The following is an 18,697-nucleotide window of genomic DNA, read 5'->3' as shown; positions in this document are numbered from 1 at the left end:
GTATTTTTATTGTATTTTTTAAAGTCACAGAATCCTTTAAAAATCATTGGAATCTGTTAATTTGGTGCTCGAAATATTTTTTTTTATTATCATCAATGTTAAAAACACTTGTCCTGTTTAATATTTTTGTGGAGACTATAATACATTTTGAATTTGAATCTGGTAATAAGTGTAACAACCAAAATGGGCAAAAGAAGTCTCAGTGATTTTGCTAATTTTATGAACATTTTCTGATATTTTTTATAGTGAAAACAATTGCTGAAATTCCCCAAATAGACAAAACTGACACTACATGCAATTTTTTTCCCCATGTGTTTTCATAAGGAAAATAAATAAAATAAAATAAAATACAATAATTGCCCATAATGTTGTTACACACAACAGAAAAAATAATGTAGGAAAGCTCTTGTCCTGCTTAATATTTTTGGAGATCTTACATTTTTCTAAGGATTTTTTTTTTATGAAAATTAAGTTTAAAACAACAGCATTTATTTGACAGAAACCTTTTGTAAAATTTTAAATGTCTTTAGTGTCACAAAAGCATTAATTTATTTTTAAAAATCTTGTATTTTTTATATTATACTCTGCATCATATTATCTAAGAGCGTTTTGAACTACGAAGAATCTGAACTGGAATGTACTCATTTGACTCTTTGCTCCTTTATCTGAGTCATGTGCTCTCTGCTCTTTGGTTCAGGGTTATTGCCCTCAAATGCAGCTCAGTACAGAGACCTCAGCTGCTGTTAAGCAGAAACGGGTCAATTTATTCTGTGAAAAACGGGGGTGGAAGAGCAGAGATCAATCATAGCAAAGGCCCCGTTGGTTCTGAAATGCAAAAAAAAATGTTGATATGTCCATATTAATTCCATGTAATATGTGGTAAGCTTTGCTAGTATTCTCATGTAATAGCAAGTCCATGTCATACTCAAATCAGTTTAATATCCAATAGGCACACCAGAAGGATTTCCCATAAAGATGAACAAGATGTTCCTCGCTCTCTTAATGGTTTCCTGCTTTGCAATGGGAACAGCCAATCGAGTGTATGTCCACCCCTTCAACCTCTTTAGCTCTGAAAACATCAGCTGTGAGGTTATCCAGAATGAGGAACACAAGCCCGTCGAGACTGTCCATCCACTGACTCCTCTTCAGGACAGCACTGAACCAGACCCACGATCCAGCAGCACCACAGAGAACCTGAAAAACCTCACCCAACGAACTGCTGTGTTAGCAGAACTGCAGAATTCACTCGGGCTACGCATGTACCAGGCACTTAGTCGCACACAGAAGCATGCCAACACGCTGCTGTCACCTCTAAATGCCTTTGGGGCTTTGGTGACCCTCTACCTGGGAGCATCCAAAAAGACTGCTATTTCCTACCAACAGCTGTTAGGACTCAACCTGGAGTCTGAAAAGGCCGACTGTGCATACTTCATTGATGGACACACAGTGTTGCGTACGCTCCAGGCCATCAGCGCGCAGGTAGACCAATCACGAAATGAGCTCAGGACCCTCGTGTGGACGTTCATTACCAGCGACGCTGACCTTTCCAAAGACTTTTTACGTGGAACACAAGATTTCTCAGATGACTCTTTTGTCCGAGCAGTGGACTTCTCAAAGGCAAAGGAAGCTGAGGTGCAGGTGAACAACTTCATTCAGAAAACATCAGACAGCAAGGTTAAGGACCTGTTTAAGGGTGTTACTCCAAAAACAGACCTGCTGTTTGCTAGTTCAGTGCATTTTAAAGGTGAGTGATTTAAAAATGTAATCCTTAGCCTCATTTAATTAAATCTTAAGTATATTCTAAATATATAAACTTCATGAAGAATCTTGAAAGACTTCAGCCGGGCTCACACTACAGGATTTTTAGCCCGATTTTGCCCCGATTTCCCCCTCCCGAGAATCGGAGCAAAAATCTTGTCAAACGGTGTTTGGCGTGGATTATCTGGTAATATGAGATGTTCACCAATCGAATCTTGCATCTCCCGATGTGCTCGCACACAAATCGGGGCCGCCCCGATCATATCAAACATGCAAGGGAAGATAATCTGCAAAGATTCTCCTTGTGTGTGTGCTGCAACCAGATTTCATAATAGGTTAGAATTTTAAAACTCCTGTAGTGTGAGCCAGGCTATAATGGCATTACAAAGTATAATAGGCCTAAAAGTAATTAGTAATTTTTTTATTTCTGTTTTTCTTTATTATTATTTTATTTTTTTGCAAATATAGTGCTTCAGTGGCTAAAATATCCCATCGAGTATTTAGAGGGAGAAAAACATAGTAGCCTATTTTATTGTTATGTAGAAAATGTAGGAAATAGACTCATGGAGGCACTTAAAAAAAAAAAACACATAATAATAAAATAAAATTATTGCCCATTTTTGTTGTTACACACAACAGAAAACAATGTAGGAAATTGACTCGTTGAGGCACTTCAAAAATGAAATGAAATAATAAAATAAAATGAAATAAATAAACCTTTTAAAATCTGTAACTTTTTCCAGGTAACTGGAAAACTGCTTTCCAACCTGAAGCAACCAGTGATCAGAAGTTCTGGACTCATGAGAACTCAAGTGTCGAAGTCCCCTTCAGGATGCATACTGGAAACTACATGTACTTCAATGATGTTGGCAGGAAATGTTCTATAGTCAAGCTTGGTCTCAGTAAGAGGACCTATATGCTGCTAGTACTGCCTCATGAGGGAGCTAGCCTGCAGGACACTGAGAAGCAGCTCTTAACAGTCATACCTACATGGCATCGAAATCTTAAAGAAATGTGAGTACATGTTTGTCCTGAGAAAGTGCACACTGAAAATGGTAAATAAAATGACCTCAAAGACCAATCACAGATTTACTTGTTTGTGTTGGCAGAAATCTGGAACTATCTTTGCCCAAATTCTCCTTGACTGCTGTGACAGACCTGAGATCAGTTCTATCAGAAATGGCAGTGGAAAAATACCTCATGGGCTCCGATGCCAACTTCAGAAGACTGAGCAGCAAGGAGAACTTCACCATTGATAAGGTAAAATTCTGTTTAGAGCAAGCTAAAATCAATTAGGAACAGTAAAATCTGACTCTAACCAGTTCTGTAACAATTATAAATAACTACCTTTATAACCAACATGGTCCACACAGTTATTTTCATTACTGTAAACCAAATGACAACAGTAACCTCCATATATCTATCTCACAGGTCCTCAACAAGGTTGTGTTTGAGATGACAGAAGGAGGATCTGAGGTTCAGAACAGAACTGAAGATGAAACGGTTCCCCATAAAATCACAGTCAACCGGCCGTTCTTCTTTGCTATTGTAGAGGGCAACTCTAATGCCATACTCATGCTCGGCAAAATCGTCAATCCAACAACCTAAAAATCTCTGTTTTGGTGGTGACTTTACATTATATTACAATATAAACAGTGTTTTCATGTTTCCATTCAACTAATAACCATATGTTAAAACAATGGATAACATCAAGTCAACCTGTTATATCTTTGCTCAGGCAATCTTTTTAGGGATTTTCAAGACTTGGATGTTTTATATTTTAGTATCTGCTAATTACAAATGTTTAATATAGAATTTGTTTATATGCATAACATGGTTACTTGAATTAACTGCAATTATTTTAATGATGTATTCATAATAAGAAATATGTATAAACCCCATTTATGTACTGTTAAAACAAATACAATTTGAATATTTATGAATAAATATGACTCGGAGGGATGCTCATTTTTAACTAAAATGGCAAAAGGATTCTACAAAAATGTAAGAAACCAAAAATCCTGTAAATAAAAGCAACCATACAGTATGAAATATCATAATCATTAAACAACCCACATTTACTTTATCCAGTACATGGTGCATCTTTAAGGCAAATGAACAATAAACAATTACTGAGGAATCTGCTATGAAGAGACCCCTAAAATCGAAAACACACTCTATCCTCATTTTTTTATTGTTAAATCTTAGTAGTCCCATTCTTACCCAGTGAAACACAAACTCCAACACCCATTTTGATATATTAAAAAAGAAGAGGTAATTTGAGCATTAAACCTCTTTAGCGTTTGCACTGTTGATGCTATTTGGCAGGGTTCACCTGAGGGTTAATGTCCGAGAAAAACAATTTCTGCCAGATACAACTCCAGTCAAACACCTGTGTTGAGTGCATTTTTTTTTTGTTGATGTAACCACATATGACAGGACACGAGAGCTTATAGCACTTTATATGTTGAGTGCTTATTGGTTCATACAAAAAACTAATTTCTCATATTAATTTCTCCAATAAATTTGAACCATAAATTTCTTCTTTTTTTTTGGCCATATAATCCCATATAGTTCAACAATAAATAACTTATCAGAGAGTAAATCCCATTCTTTTAGTGTGCTGCTCCTCCAGACAGGTCAGGATAGCTGCTATTAGAAGAGTTGAGGGATGGCAGAACTTCATAAAACCACTCCTGGAGCAGATACTGAGCCATGTGGCAACATTCCCATCAGTAACCATTTTGGACCCTACTTTTGATCTGGCCCCTCCAGGGCCATTCTGGTTTAGGACCCCGTCTGCTCCCCTGAAGCGAGATCTCTTGCCTCCTGTACCAGTTCCAGCAGAGAAGAGAACATTGTGATGTCGCTTGGCTGAAGACCCATCTTCTGAATCTTGGGTAAAAAAAAAAAAGGATAAGTATAATGAAGCAAACCTTATATGCACAAATAGGAGAGAAAAGCTAATTGTTCATCAAGAACCATGTTCATACCTGTTCTCCAAGATACTCCACATCCAGCGCCAGCTGCAGGCGGATCTTACAGTCGTCTGATGGCCCTGCATTGACGCCTACGGTGCTGGTGGTGGTTGTTTTCCTAGCCTGCTTCAACCTTTTTAGACTTTCCTCCATCTTCCTCACTGAGCTCAGCACATCCGATATAGTCTCAAAATATCTATTAAACACAAAGGTCATTTTTAAACAAAAAGTTCTTCAATCTAGAATTAATAAACTAGTTTACCTAGACATTTCGGAATCATAAAAGTTCGCCTCTGCTGTACCTATGGGTGCAGTCTGTGAGTGTGACCCGGAGCCACTCCTGGATGATGGAGTCTTTCACCACATTTTTGGAGTCGGTGACCAGCTGATGGAGCGGCTGAAGTGCGTTGTCCATATAGGCTGAGGCTCTGGTGGGCACTTCCTATTAATGAGAGAACAACTAAAGTTCAGATCAGAGCACTGAGCAGCTTGTTTTCATGTAGAGGAAAATGTAAACTTGCAAAGCTTGCAAACTGGCACTTTCAGGTTTTTAAAGTATGTAACAGAAGTAGACTTCACATTATGACGCATCCAAGTGAAACAGATTATCAAAAAAGAAAAAACAAAAAAAAGTAGGACAGGGACTTGGTTCTATCCAGATGTTGATCGGTTATCCCTTCCTACTGTTTATACATTCTGTTTAAAATGGATAAAAAATGGAGACATCAAATAGTTTAACTAAGTAAAACTGGTATGGGAAAAATTCAACCAAATAATTTAGAAACATTTCAAAACAAATCAATCCAAATGTGTTTTTATTTTCTTCCCAGCCTGTCTCAGATTCTTTCTGCATGATATTACATGGGCATATAACTCGACCTTGTTAGTCCTTCGATAAAGTCGTGGGACTTCCGAAGCGTTTTTCAGGAAACGAACGCTCCTTTCTGTTAGATGCTGAGTCATTCTGCTGTTCAGTGTGGGGATGCAGCTGGACAGGGCAGCGCTGGAATCCTGCAAGGCTTCTGGAGCACCAAACAGGAATGAAACTTATTACTTGGGACCATTAGAAATGGCATCCGAATCTTAACAACATCAGAAATGGCTTCAAACTCCAGAACAAACCTGAAACAACAGCAACGTTTTTGAACCCAATACTCTCCAATTTGGCCTTGATCATCTCAGAGATATCTGGAATCTGGGAACAGAGTGAAAGCATTTCTCACTCGATCCAAATGAGATCAAAATTAGACTGTGTGAAATAAAAATCAGAATTACCTGTCCTTGTAACTTATCAACATCAGCTGCAATGAAGACGAGCTTCTTGGTAGACAAAACAGTGGGGCCGCCAGTTTCGCTGTCTGCATCCTGTGATGTGCGGCTGGATGTGGAGGAGGCGGAGCTTGGGAGCGGTCTTACCGAATCTTTGCTAGTCTCTGGAGGAGGTGATTTTGTTAGGACCTGTGAGATGAAAAAGAAAGACATGAATAACAATCCTATTATAATTCATATAATTTCCACCAGGAATGCTTTACCTCTGTAAGAAAGGTGGCGTATCTGGAAATCAGTTGCAGCGTTAGTTTCCAAAATCGATGAGCAAGTGGTGGCAGGTACACCTGGTCAGCCCAGCACCTGCACACACAGCTCCACAACACCTCCGTCACCTGCAGGTGGTAGCTGCTGCCCGCTGAGTTCACAAATTCAAAAAGCAGACCGGATGTCAGTGGTGATCAGTTACTCACGCTCTTGTAAAAGTGACAGCTATATTTATCATAAAAAGCAAACAACAACAGGTCACCAGATGCACAGAGAAGGCAATACCATATTAAACATGTTTTATGTTCATGTGCATTCATTTTTACATGAACCCAAATACACTCACTGACCTGGAGCTGCCTCTAGTCCATCGGAAATGGCATTTTCTAGACTTCCAGCAATCTCCTTGAACCTGAAAAACAAGTCCAAGCCAGAAAGTCAAGAGACAGCTGTAGACACAAAGACTTCAAAGTCATGTTCTCAATGACTTCAAACTTAGGGATTTCAATATACAGCACAGGATATGCAAAAGATGTTGGACTTTTTTTTAATAAATACTAATTCTGTATTAAGCAGAAAATTAAACAGCTGATTTGTGATCTGAAAGGTCAGACTGGTAATGGAGAATCCATTATACAGGTCCATTATTGGCTGTATGTGACTTCCATGTGGGCTGATGCACATGAAGTAACAGAAACAGAGTGACAAATGCATCTTTTACCATTCTTTTTGTTGATTAAAATCAGAGAACTTTTACACTTGGTATTTTAGTTGGAACAATTAACAAAATTATTAAGATGTCTTAAAGTGTTCAATAACTACAGTAAATTGCAAACATAGTTTCAAATCCAGTATGTTAAACCATTAAACAAATACAACACAAGAGCTACAGAAGTTCACCACAAGACCTTAATTCCAAGAAAAAGCAAACACATTTTACAGGCTTAACTGGCTTAAACAAACTAAGATAGCAGTGGACTTTATAACCAGCGAATAGTGATCAAACATCACAGAGCAAAGACTATCCAGACTAAAACACAGATCGATTCATATCCAGGGCGATTATCTATCTTTAAATATATTGCAAAAAGAACAGAATCCAAGCTGCACATGAGATTCCAAAAAATGGGAAAAAAACTGTTTGAGCCACTTCCAACAACAGACACAGGAAGTGTTTACAGGAAGCAGGTTACAAACAACCCTTTAAAGGAATCTTTCTCTGCACTTTTTGGTGGGGGATTGACTGTTTAATGTCAATATACTATATCACAGTGTAGGAAACAAATGGGTCACACAGAATTTCCAGGTTGTATTGACCTAAAAAATAGTTCATGAACAGATAAAGCACTGGAAAGGTACAGCTGTGACTGGATTTCTAAGTCCTCATACTCACCGCAGCTGAAAGTACACTGGCAGGTTCCATTTGTTGTGGAAACTCTGGTAGCACGGATGTGCTCGCAGCCTCTTCACGCTGGCCTGGGAACCACACTGCCTCTCAAACTTACGCACAAAATCCATGCTGACAGTGTATCTCTACATAACAGGACACAGAAACAAGGAAAACCACTTAATGAGATGTAAATTCCCATTATAAAAAGTGATTTCGTTTAAAGGTTACAACAAAAAGTTAAAAAAATGCTACTGCATGTTTTCACTTTGCTTACCTCATAAAATGCATCTGGGTTTCCAGGATTGAAAAGGGAAGGGACTCTTTCCTCAACACCTCTAATGATCTCAGGCCAAACGGAGTTCACCAGGAAGTCATATCCTGGAACAATGTCAGCTTTCTCGCTGGGCATACAAAAGGGTAAACTCGTTAAAATGTATTGTGTGTAATATGATAGCAATGGCGGTGCAATGTAGTAAATATTCACTTTTAGTGGCAGACATACCTAGAGATTGCTCCACCAGTCACCTCTCGCAGCAGTCGACAATGGTGAGGCACAAACTCCAACAGCTTTGAGTACATCATCTTAAGACCATTAGGGTTGGACTTGACAAACTGTTCAACTATAACCTGACAAAAAAAGGAGAAATCTACATTCAGATGGAGAAGACGGATAACATATCCATGAATTTTGTATCTTTACACTTGAATCTCATTTGCAAAACTCACAACATTGTCAATAATGACAGATATGCAAATTACAATTGACTGTATTGCTGTATCCGGGTGATATGCAAAATGTACCTCATCCATGTATGGTTTGACTAAGACCTGTCCGACCAGTGCCTCTGCATCCCTGGTCTTATCAATGGTAGCATATGTCCTGAGGCAATGCCGCACGATATCTATATTTGATGTCTGCAGGCCTTGGATCAATAAGCCTTCCAGGGACTGCTGAAGCATAGCTGTGATACCTGCTATTCTCTGGAATACAGAAAAAAGCCCACACAAAATCAGTAAGTAGATATACGCTATATGGACAAAAGTATTGGGACACCTGACCATCACACCGACAGGGACAGTAATAAATGTCTGCATTCTAAATATATAAACATTAATATGGAGTTGGCCCTCCTTTGCAGCTATAACAGCTCTTCTTGGAAGGCTTTCAACAAGATTTTGTTTTTGTGGGATTTTTTGCCCATTCATCCAGTAGAGCACTTGTGAGCTCAGGCACTGATGCTGGATGAGAAGGCCTGGCTTGCAATCTCCATTCATCCCAAAGGTGTTCAATGGGGTTGAGGTCAGAGATCTGTGTGGGTCAGTCACGTTCTTCCACACCAAACTCAGTGGCAGCGTTTACACCACTCTATCAACATTTGCTATTGTACTTGGTGATGTGAGGCTTGCATGCAGCTGCTCAGCCATAGAAAATGCAGATTGCATGGCTTGGTGCTTTATTTTTATGTTGCGTTCCAAACAACTTGAAACTCTGATTTTTCCCACCTCCGAAATAACGTCTAGAATGCTGCTTGAAGTCGGACATCCGACCTGGGAACTCGGGGCAGATCGACCAACCCCAACTTCAGCGAGACACGTCATTTGACGTCACTGCATCTAATGAGCATACCTCGTGTCAAACTTTAAAACATTACACATTAAGTTTATAAAATGATACCTTAATTTTTACTTTTCGTCTGCTGGCAGCAAGAATGGCAGCATTTTTGTTCATTTTTTTCTGTTTTTGCCATAATTGACACTAAAAGACGAAATGCTCTCGTTGTGTCATGGTGACATCAAGAGGTCAATATGATAACGTGACGTGTGATTGACTCAAAGTGGGACATTTCAACTCGGATGTTCCCACTTCCGACCTCGTCTGGAACGCGGCATTACACACCTGTGGCAACGGGTCTGATCAAAACACCTGAATTCCATAATTAAGAGGTGTGTCCCACTACTTTTGTCCATATAGTGTAAATACATTCTCCTGCCGCAGCTAAAATTGACAATAAGACTGGGAGCTCACCGGTCGGACGTTATCAAGCAATGGCATTCCTTTGCTCTGGACTGCATGAAACTGTAACTGGTTAAACTCGGTGGCAATCCGCTCTAGAATCTGACCTGCCAGAAGAGGACTTAAAAACAAAGAACAAGCTGTTCATTTGCTGTTCATTCATGTGCAAAGTAAAATGCAAATAGTACATAATCTAAAATCCTTTCCATAAGCCATGAGTCATATTTCAAAAGAAGCTGCAATATACGCTACTTTACCATTTGGGGTCAGTAGGATTTTTTTTTTTTAACAGTGATTAATACTTTTATTGAGAAAGGAGTCATGTGACACTGAATATTAGAGTAATGACAGCTAAAAATTCAGCTTTGCCATCACAGGAATAAATTACATTTTAAAATATTTAAACAGAAAACTATTATTTTAAATTGTAATAATATTTCACAATAGTACTGCTTTTACTGTATCAAATAAATGTAGCCTTGGTGAGCATAAGAGACTTATTTATAAAAAATAAAAAAACATATCGACTTTTGAACAAACAAACTTTTGAACAGTAGTGTATTTGTCTCATTTACTTCTTTTCTCTTTCACTACTCCACATACCTGCTGGTCTCAAGTGATGGTGTATCTTTGGTGTTTTGGTGAAGAATTTTCTCAATCTTCTCCACTGATCTCACAACTTGGATAAGTCTTAACACACAGATCTACAAAAGACACAATGTTGGACAATATGTGCACAGTTGTAACTAGGGTTGCCCACTAATAGTCGACTAACCGTTCGTCGACCACAAGAGGCTTGGTCGACCAAAATGTTATTAGTCGCTTAATTGCAGATAAAATAAATAAATAAATAAAAATCCACATTGGCGAAGTCCCGCAGATCGTTAAGGGCTGGTCTACTGTATGTGGTAGTACATCGGGCAGGACATCCAAACACTTGCCTATCATTCATCGACCTCAAATATGGCTTATCATCTGAAATATGTAAGTATTAGCAACTTAACATGGCCACTCAATCTAATGTTAACCTTGAGAAACGTGCGCTGTTCAAGTGTCTGTGCGGAGTGTGAAAGCTGAACAGTAGCGCTCACTGCAGGATAGATGGAGGCACCGGTGAGCTCATTTGCTCTAAAAATACTCCGTCATTTTTGGTCATACAGATAAGAGTTATACATCTCTCGAATCTGTAAAGACTTATTTGTATGCACTCACAATAACAATATTGCGCTTTTGTAAAATAATGAAAGTAAACAGGATGTGCTTTCTGCCGTCTCGGTCTGTGAACTTGAGCGCGAAACTCCGTGTAAACTTACATTACAGACATGAAAAATATAGCCTATCTATAGAGAGCGAATTGTCTACTTTCAAATGAACCAATTCAGATGGGAAACAAATATTCTCAGATTATGTAATCCGTATGAAACATGCATACAGGCGCATCCACTACTGCGGAGATGACGAGTCAGTGTTGCAGGGTTCATCTCTTAATCCAAGAACAAAGAAAGCACTATATCAATGAATTATTAAAATGTTAATGCAGCCTCCTTACTGTTTTTCCCTGACACATTAATAATCATTATTTCTGCTGGTGCTTGAGCGCTTATTAGGCAATGTAGGCAATTAAAGGCTCATTGTTATAATTTAAATTGTTTATTACAATTTGTTACATTAAATGAACGACTAGTCGACCAGAAAAATCTTTAGTCGAGTCCGCCATACTTGTAATATAGCATTTTAAGTTTTAACACCATAACTTACCTTCTTTTTTTGAATATCATCTTGCTTGGATAGCTGGGTGTCTATAGCTTCAATAACTGCATTCACAGAGGATCTCAAACTCTGTACATGAGAGGAAGATACTTAGATAATGACTAAAATATGGCCAATCCAAACGTATTCACTGATGTGTTAAGCACTTACCAGCACCTCTTCGCGTAACTGGCCAAGAGGGACAGAGAGCTGATTAAGGGCTTTATCCATTCCAACCTAAAACACAGATACAAACAATAAGCCTACAAAGCATTTGACAAAAATCAGGATGCTCTAGAATAAAACAAAGCTCACAGTCTTCGGTGACACATCAGTTCTACTGAAAATGTTGTATGATGTTCTAAAAATGCAAAGACTCACAAGATTTGTGGACAGGTTAACGAAATCTGCATAGTCTTTATTGATGAGCTCGACCATGGCTGTTTTGAGAAGCCTGTAATATTGCTCCAGATCTTCACGCATCTCCTCCAGCTGGACACGCTTTCTGCAATCGGCCACAAACTTGTCCACGTCGAAGTCATCCTGCATTGAAATGTACAAATTTTTCAAATCAAAATGCCCCGAGACAGAAAGGTGTCAAATAATGTCAAGCACACTAAGAAACTGGAAAACAGTCAAGGGATGCTTTTAAAGAGAATATTAAAAACATCCTTACAAACAGTTTGAGCTTCCATTAACACTCTGTCCTGTTTTGGGGCTGAGAGACGAATACATTTTAAAGCTAAGTATCAAGCTGACATTTCATAATCACATGATAACGGATTATGAACATCAATATCTTTTCAAATTGATTACATTCTCCAATTGTCTTCCATGTAAAATGTTATATTGTGTATGTCTGATGGTCTTTGAGACCCCAAATGATAAGGTTTACTGGTTGAGAAAGTTCACTCATTTTTTTCAATTGCTTTTTTTTTTTTATCTACAGTATGATTTGATCCGTTCAAAAAACTACATTAAAGTAACAGTCACATTTTTAGAGCATGGATTTGTGATGGTTAAAACTTTAATAGTTCATGTCCAATAGGTTTTGTCTTAATCAAATTAACATATTAAAAGCACATGAAAGGAACCATAGATTGATTTACTAATTACTATTATCATTTGTAACTGTAAGTTACATCATTGGGGTCTCTGGGGTCCCAAACATAACGTCAGTAAAGTTAATCCAAACACCGTTAAAAACACTTGCTCAGACAGTACTTAAAATATAAATAAATCACACAAACTAAATATAAACAACTAGTTAATCAAGATAGTTACTGCACAGCTGAACACAGCTCTCTTTTCAGTTGATATATTACTAACAGCTCACTCACCTTCATAAATTCGTCTTTGTCGAAACACAAAGAATCGGGTCCCTTTGGTAAAGTCATCATTCTTTTAGGACGGGCCACAAACAAAATAATCGGCAAATGTATTTGTTGAAACGTGAAGATTATTTGCTACATTTCGTTCAAATGACAGAGTAATCGATTCAGCTTCCGCAAACATGGCACACGCTAACGAGTGGGTGGAAAAAACAAAACCCTACAGTATCCGAAAGAGAGAATATCTGGGTATAGCTCCCCGATTGGCTGCCAGCGGTACTGCAGCACGACTATAACGCATAACCAGTGATGATAACTAATTTACTAACAAATTATTGCAAGCTAAGTGAACACAAGTATTTTATGCTGCGAAAAACACACAGTGTTGTATTCCTCTGTAACCGGTGTTATGATACAATAAAAACCAATGGGAAACTACAGAGTGAAAAATTACTAGAGGCTCAAAAAGATTAGAAAGCTGCAAGCACTAAAGTAACATAATTTAATGTTTTTACTGTCAATCTTTCAATCTTATATGATCTTTGCTTCTTTCTTCTAAAAAAAATTGACATGTAAAATTTTATGATACAAATGTGAATATGAAAAACGTCTAACTGGATCGCATTTGATGCTATTGTATATTTAAACTGGAAAATATTAATACACCCACAAGCAGTGTTGGGAAGGTTACTTTGGAAAGGTAATAGGTTACAGATTACAAGTGACCCTGCTTAAAATGTAATAAGTAGTGTAACTATTTCAATTACTTAAAGTAATGCAACTGATTACATTTGATTACTTTTTGATTACTTTTCTAAATTTCCAACAAATGTTTTCAACTGTTAATCATGTTGAAACATTTAAAGCAGGCAGGGTTAACCTTACTAACCGCACTCGACACTGATTACTGTCAGACTTTCAAGATTCTTCATCACTTGAATTAAGATTATAAAAATGTTATTTTAAACCACAGACACCACAAAATTAGACTTTAGCACCTCTTTTTACTTTGAGATCGCTCTGAGGTTAAATACAGATTTAAAATCATAGCAAGAAATAGTTTAATAGCTATGATACTGTGTTTGAAATCAAATCTTTGCAAAGTTATGACAGGAAACACCTGCTAACAATGCTTTGGAAAAAAACAGTTAATCTTAAAAAACAAGGCATATACATAAACCCAAATAGGAAATAAAACAGTTATTGAAGCATAATGTGTTCTTTTCTGTGTCCTAAACTCCTGAAACACATATTTTCTCATATTTTAGAGCAGTCAGTGTAATTTGGGAAAGAAATCAATCTAATCTGTATGTGTATGATAATATTCATTTGTAACACCTTTTGTAACCGTTAACATTTTCATAAGTAACTATTTAATTAGGCTACACGTTTTTTTCTCAATAACCGTAACAAATTACAGTTACATTTATTTTATAATTAAATTACGTAATTCCGTTATTACTCCCCAACACTGCCCACAAGGCATTCTAACACTGTGGCAGAGCAAATATAATTCGTGTCTCTAACATCTATGATTCATTCAGAGATTAATCCCATTGGACAGTGCAGGGAGACCGAGTCAGGTGATTTCCAAGGAAGCGATTCATTCAGTCATCCTCCACAGAGAGGGGAGTCCGCCCAACCCGGATGCACAGAGCGTCTGTGGGGCGGTCAGCTGTGGGGTTCAGCCGGTTTTAGCTCGCAGGATTGGGGGTATTTCAGCACCAGAAAGGACGGACAGCTCCCGCGGCGTTCAGCTTTGTTTCCACGCCGCTTCTGAGACCGGCGCCCGCTGCATCTCGCTCTGAGGACCGCGACGCAGAGCGGCTCGGTGGAGCAGACTGCATGCCGGATTCGACGCTTTTAAGGAGGTCATTTGCATGCGGAATCTCGCCGGGTGCAGCAGCTCTACGTCGGGACTGAGAAACGATGGCGGAGTGTGGAAGGAGGGGACTGTCGCTCCTCGAGGAAGCACGATCTCGCTACGAGAGCCTGCAGATTTCCGACGATGTATTCGGGGAGTCGGGAGACGACAGCAGCGAAAACCCCTTTTACAGTACGACGGGAGACTCCAATTCGGATAACTACACGGAGACGAATCCGGACGATGCCAGAGCAGGTAAAGCGAGGAGTCAGAGCTGCGGTCCCCCCGGATCCGTCTCCAACGGCCAGGCGCAGGAGGAGGGCTGGAGCGACTCGCTACAGGACCTCAGCGTGCCCCACTATCAGGACACGCATGGTAAGTTGGTCTAATGAAGAGCGATCCTCATGTAAATGCAATGCAGCTTCATCATCCTTGAGAGGCCTGCATGCTCGACGAGTAATTAAGCTCACAGATGGGACTCTTTGATGACTACATTGGTTTACTTTGATCTCTCTCATCAGATGGCTCCAACAGATGACACAATTCCTTCAAGTATGGATCAGGGGTGGTTATTATTAACTGGCTCTTTGAAATCCTGCACATAGCCGGGGGAAGAGAAAATGGGAAACGAGATTGTAGGCCAAATTTTAGGGTTTCAGTCCAGTTGAGGATGCTTCCAGTGTCTAATCACTGCCAGACTCAGAGCAGCTGTGATTATGATTATGATTAGCTCTGTATCAGGGCAGGAGGGTCATTTGCATAGTCGGATGAGACGAGGCTCTCATTTCTGAGAAATTCACATTTTAAAATGGTAAGATGGCAGCATTTAGAGGAGATTTAGACTTGGTGTAAATGCTTTCTTATCAAGTGATGTACTATGCACATATTCAGCAAGTGGCCATTAGAGGGAAGAAATAAGTAAAGACTTATGAGAATAAGGACAAAGAAAAAATATTTAATTCACTGTCAGTGTAGGTGGCTTAATCTCATTTTTTAAAGGATTTTAATAATGCCTTTCATGCAAAGTGTCACCACATTTTATCCAAGCTCACGACTGACTGACTGTCTAGACTTTTATGCCATAGACAAACACTCATTTGGTCATTTTTATGAACTCCGTTTACCTGGTAAATTTTGCATGACTTATCAGTATAAAGATGCTTGCCAGTCAAATGCTTGTGGATCCATTGCCTACCCAGCAATCTAAAACAAATGCAATAAAATACAAAACAAATAGGGTATGTTGCTTAATGGTTTATTCATTTAACAGTTAACACGCTGTGCATGTGTCGGAACAGATTTGGACAAATTTAGCATTATATCACTTGCTCACCAATGGATCCTCTGCAGTGAATGGGTGCCATCAGAATGAGAGTCCAAACAGCTGATAAAAGCATCACAATAATCCACAAGTAATCCACACCACTCCAGTCCATCAGTTAACGTTAATACATTAAAACGTTAAAATAGTTAACTAATACATTAAATTCAAATTAATATATTAAAGTGCGAAATGTAAAAGATTTTGTGATGCCATCGTTGTTTAGCCGTTTTCCATGTCTCACAAAGTATTAAGTGAATGGTTTTCTAGATTCTCTCACTATGAAATGAAATAATATCAAATGAAATGATTCATGACTGGAGTTTGACTGTTCAGTTGTACAAAATATATATAAAAAAGATATATTGTGAAATATCCTGAATATAGACTCCTGTAATGAATGAATTGGAGAGAGAAAGAGAAGGGCTCTTTTTCGATTTCAGCCACACAATATTGAAGGTCTGTATTTCTCTCTGAATATATTTCTCTGAATATATTCTCTCTATATTTCACTCAAGTCAAAGTGACCCAAGAGCATCTTTAAATGACGCATGTTTGAGTCTGTGTTCATATAAAGAGCTTTTATTGCACAAATATGGGAAATGAAAGAATGATGTTTAATGAACCAAAACATACTGAGAAATACCATGATAATGTTTAGAAGAAAGTATCCTAATCTGCACATAATATTTTCTTGTTTTGGTTTGAACGTTTTCCAAATCGAGTAGATGCCGTGCTGTTGATAAATGACAGATCTTTCCGTCGTGGTTGCTCAGAAAGTTCTGTCTGTCACCATGGGGGGAAAATGGGCCATCTGGTTGCTGCCTTTGCTTTGGCACAAGCTGCAAAATGATGCATGAAAGATGCACAAAGTCACACAACAGACATTTTGCATTTCATGTCATGGGTCATTTAATAAGATGCGACACTTGTGGACACTGACAAACAATGCTTCATCAGAGCGAGCTGTCAGTACTGTTTGTATAAGGCAAATGTCTGGCACAACACTCTAGCCTGACTGTGATTCTTATATAAGGTCTATATTATTTAGGTCAGCATAACGCACTTTGGGCTCTTGCTTTCATCCTTCAGACTTTGTGTTAAAGCATGTCTTCTAACATATCTCGAGTAATATGCAGAATTATAGAAAGATAAACCAAGGCACAATAAAGAGCTATAAGCTATCCTTCATTTTGCCTACAACAGATCTTTGTCAAACCCAACAGTTTTGTGACGATAGTTAAACTGAGACACAAAGCTTGGACTGTTTGAGGGCCATATGGTGTGATTCTGCACCTGCTGTGAGATCTAAAAGAATAAGATCGATTTATATCAGCTTGCTTATTTGTTTAAAGGAGGTGTAGAGAAGGTACAGGGACTGCTGGTTCTTCTTCTCAATAATTAATATGTGGCACACCAGCAGCTGTTCTCCTGGAAGACTGACTGTAGACACAGAGATAAATAAACATTTTGATGTTCTACAGAACTACTGGATGTGGAAAGAAAACCTTTTTGAACACAGCTATTATATAAAATACCGCTGGAGCACTTTAAACATTAATCTTAAAAGAGGACAAGTCTTTTAAACCATGTTTATTTTATACTTTAATTTAAGCATAGTTTTCTTTCAAATAAAATACAGCAGTACTGTACATTGGTATGTTGACTTCATGCATTTTAGATGTGATATGGCCATTATCTGGATTAAGCTACAGAGTCATACTCTATTACATAACACTTTGATTTAATATCATAACAGATTTTAAGCCAGATACGAACATATAACTGTTTGCTCTATCAAGTTAATGATATACTATTTTTTTTAACTAGTAAGACCAGCATGAAATTAATTTATCTAACCGTTTAAAAAATATTTACAATATTAAAATACATATAGGCCTATATATTTTGTGTATAGAGTAGACTTTGACATAAAATAATTTTGGGAACTTAAAATATCTGACTTTTTTTTTATCAAATTCAATATAATTATTATGCATGCAATATTTTAAATATTGTAAAAAGAAAAAAAAAAATGTACACAGCAGGACCATTTAATAAAGTAGTAAAAAAAAGGCAAAAGGATAATAATGACCAGTTACAAGATACACAGTTTAGCTTATACACTCATATAAATTATAAGTCCATGAATGCATTGTGTGTCAACTACCTATTTTTAGCATACTGGGCAAAATGTTAATATAATCAGCAACTTTGTGAGATTTTTCTTGAGATGTTTTCTCTCTCTCTTACTGATCTTCTTTTGTGTTTGGTAAGTAGTTTATACAAAAAGGCACAGATGAATGAACATAATACACTGTACAATGGACTTTATCCTGGGGGAATGTTTGCATTTGCTTTACAAGCTTCTTCAGAGCCATAATGGGAGATGAGCTTCTGGTTGAATAGCAGCTGTTATGGTTAGGTTAAGATGTGTATATATATATATATATATATATATGACTGAATGAACACGAGGCTTTGGAAAGCATGACAGAACCATTTGTTCATGAAAATAACAAAAATATGAAAAATGTGTGTTTTTGTTCTATTTTCCTCTCTAGACAATTTTTACAACAGATTTCCTTAAATCAGAATCCTTACAGTTGTTTACTCACAGTTGTATATTGCGCTCAAATCAATTACACACTCTCTTGCTTTGGGGTCATTAGGCCACTGTGGCACTGAGTAAATGTGGCAAGTGCTTGCCAGTGCTGTGCTTTGGGGTTTCTGTCACTACAAAAAAAAAAAAAAAAAAA

The 18,697-nt window shown here is 37.9% G+C and overlaps 3 protein-coding genes across 3 annotated transcripts in view; 2 read left to right on the top strand and 1 right to left on the bottom strand.

Annotated features, from left to right (window-relative positions):
- Positions 1-3,705, top strand: part of LOC107666501 (angiotensinogen-like) — a 4,262-nt gene extending 557 nt beyond the window's left edge. The window contains exons 2-5 of the mRNA XM_016457870.1: positions 950-1,744; positions 2,502-2,772; positions 2,868-3,018; positions 3,190-3,705. Of these exons, the coding sequence (XP_016313356.1) occupies positions 950-1,744; positions 2,502-2,772; positions 2,868-3,018; positions 3,190-3,366 (1,394 nt within the window). The 3' untranslated portion in view covers positions 3,367-3,705. The remainder of the gene's footprint in view (positions 1-949; positions 1,745-2,501; positions 2,773-2,867; positions 3,019-3,189) is intronic.
- A 489-nt stretch (positions 3,706-4,194) lies between these two features.
- On the bottom strand, positions 4,195-12,945 carry LOC107666500 (conserved oligomeric Golgi complex subunit 2-like). The gene is made up of 18 exons (XM_016457869.1): positions 12,763-12,945; positions 11,804-11,965; positions 11,594-11,659; positions 11,432-11,512; positions 10,277-10,377; positions 9,686-9,794; positions 8,461-8,640; positions 8,162-8,286; positions 7,934-8,060; positions 7,663-7,802; positions 6,620-6,681; positions 6,269-6,420; positions 6,012-6,194; positions 5,859-5,931; positions 5,616-5,758; positions 5,039-5,178; positions 4,752-4,932; positions 4,195-4,653 (listed from the first exon to the last, which is right to left on the bottom strand). The coding sequence occupies exons 1-18, from the start codon at positions 12,820-12,822 to the stop codon at positions 4,546-4,548; spliced, it is 2,193 nt and encodes a 730-aa protein (XP_016313355.1). The 5' UTR covers positions 12,823-12,945; the 3' UTR covers positions 4,195-4,545.
- Positions 12,946-14,314: 1,369 nt separating this feature from the next.
- The window catches only part of pgbd5 (piggyBac transposable element derived 5), a 17,349-nt gene continuing 12,966 nt past the window's right edge, over positions 14,315-18,697 (top strand). Inside the window, exon 1 of the mRNA XM_016457786.1 lies at positions 14,315-14,992. Coding sequence (XP_016313272.1) covers positions 14,683-14,992 — 310 coding nt within the window. The 5' untranslated portion in view covers positions 14,315-14,682. The remainder of the gene's footprint in view (positions 14,993-18,697) is intronic.

The sequence above is a fragment of the Sinocyclocheilus anshuiensis genome, unplaced genomic scaffold, assembly GCF_001515605.1.
Source record: "Sinocyclocheilus anshuiensis isolate Anshui unplaced genomic scaffold, SAMN03320099.WGS_v1.1 scaffold63, whole genome shotgun sequence".
Classification (NCBI taxonomy): Eukaryota; Metazoa; Chordata; class Actinopteri; order Cypriniformes; family Cyprinidae; genus Sinocyclocheilus; species Sinocyclocheilus anshuiensis.
This window is presented reverse-complemented; position numbering and strand designations above follow the sequence as displayed.

Coding starts and splice junctions, on each gene's coding strand:
- LOC107666500 (XM_016457869.1), bottom strand. CDS start 12,822: ATGATGACTTTACCAAAGGGACCCGATTCTTTGTGTTTCGACAAAGAC. Junction 11,660..11,803: donor TTAACCTGTCCACAAATCTT/GTGAGTCTTTGC, acceptor TCTGTGTTTTAG/GTTGGAATGGATAAAGCCCT. Junction 8,287..8,460: donor TCAAACCATACATGGATGAG/GTACATTTTGCA, acceptor TTTTTTTGTCAG/GTTATAGTTGAACAGTTTGT.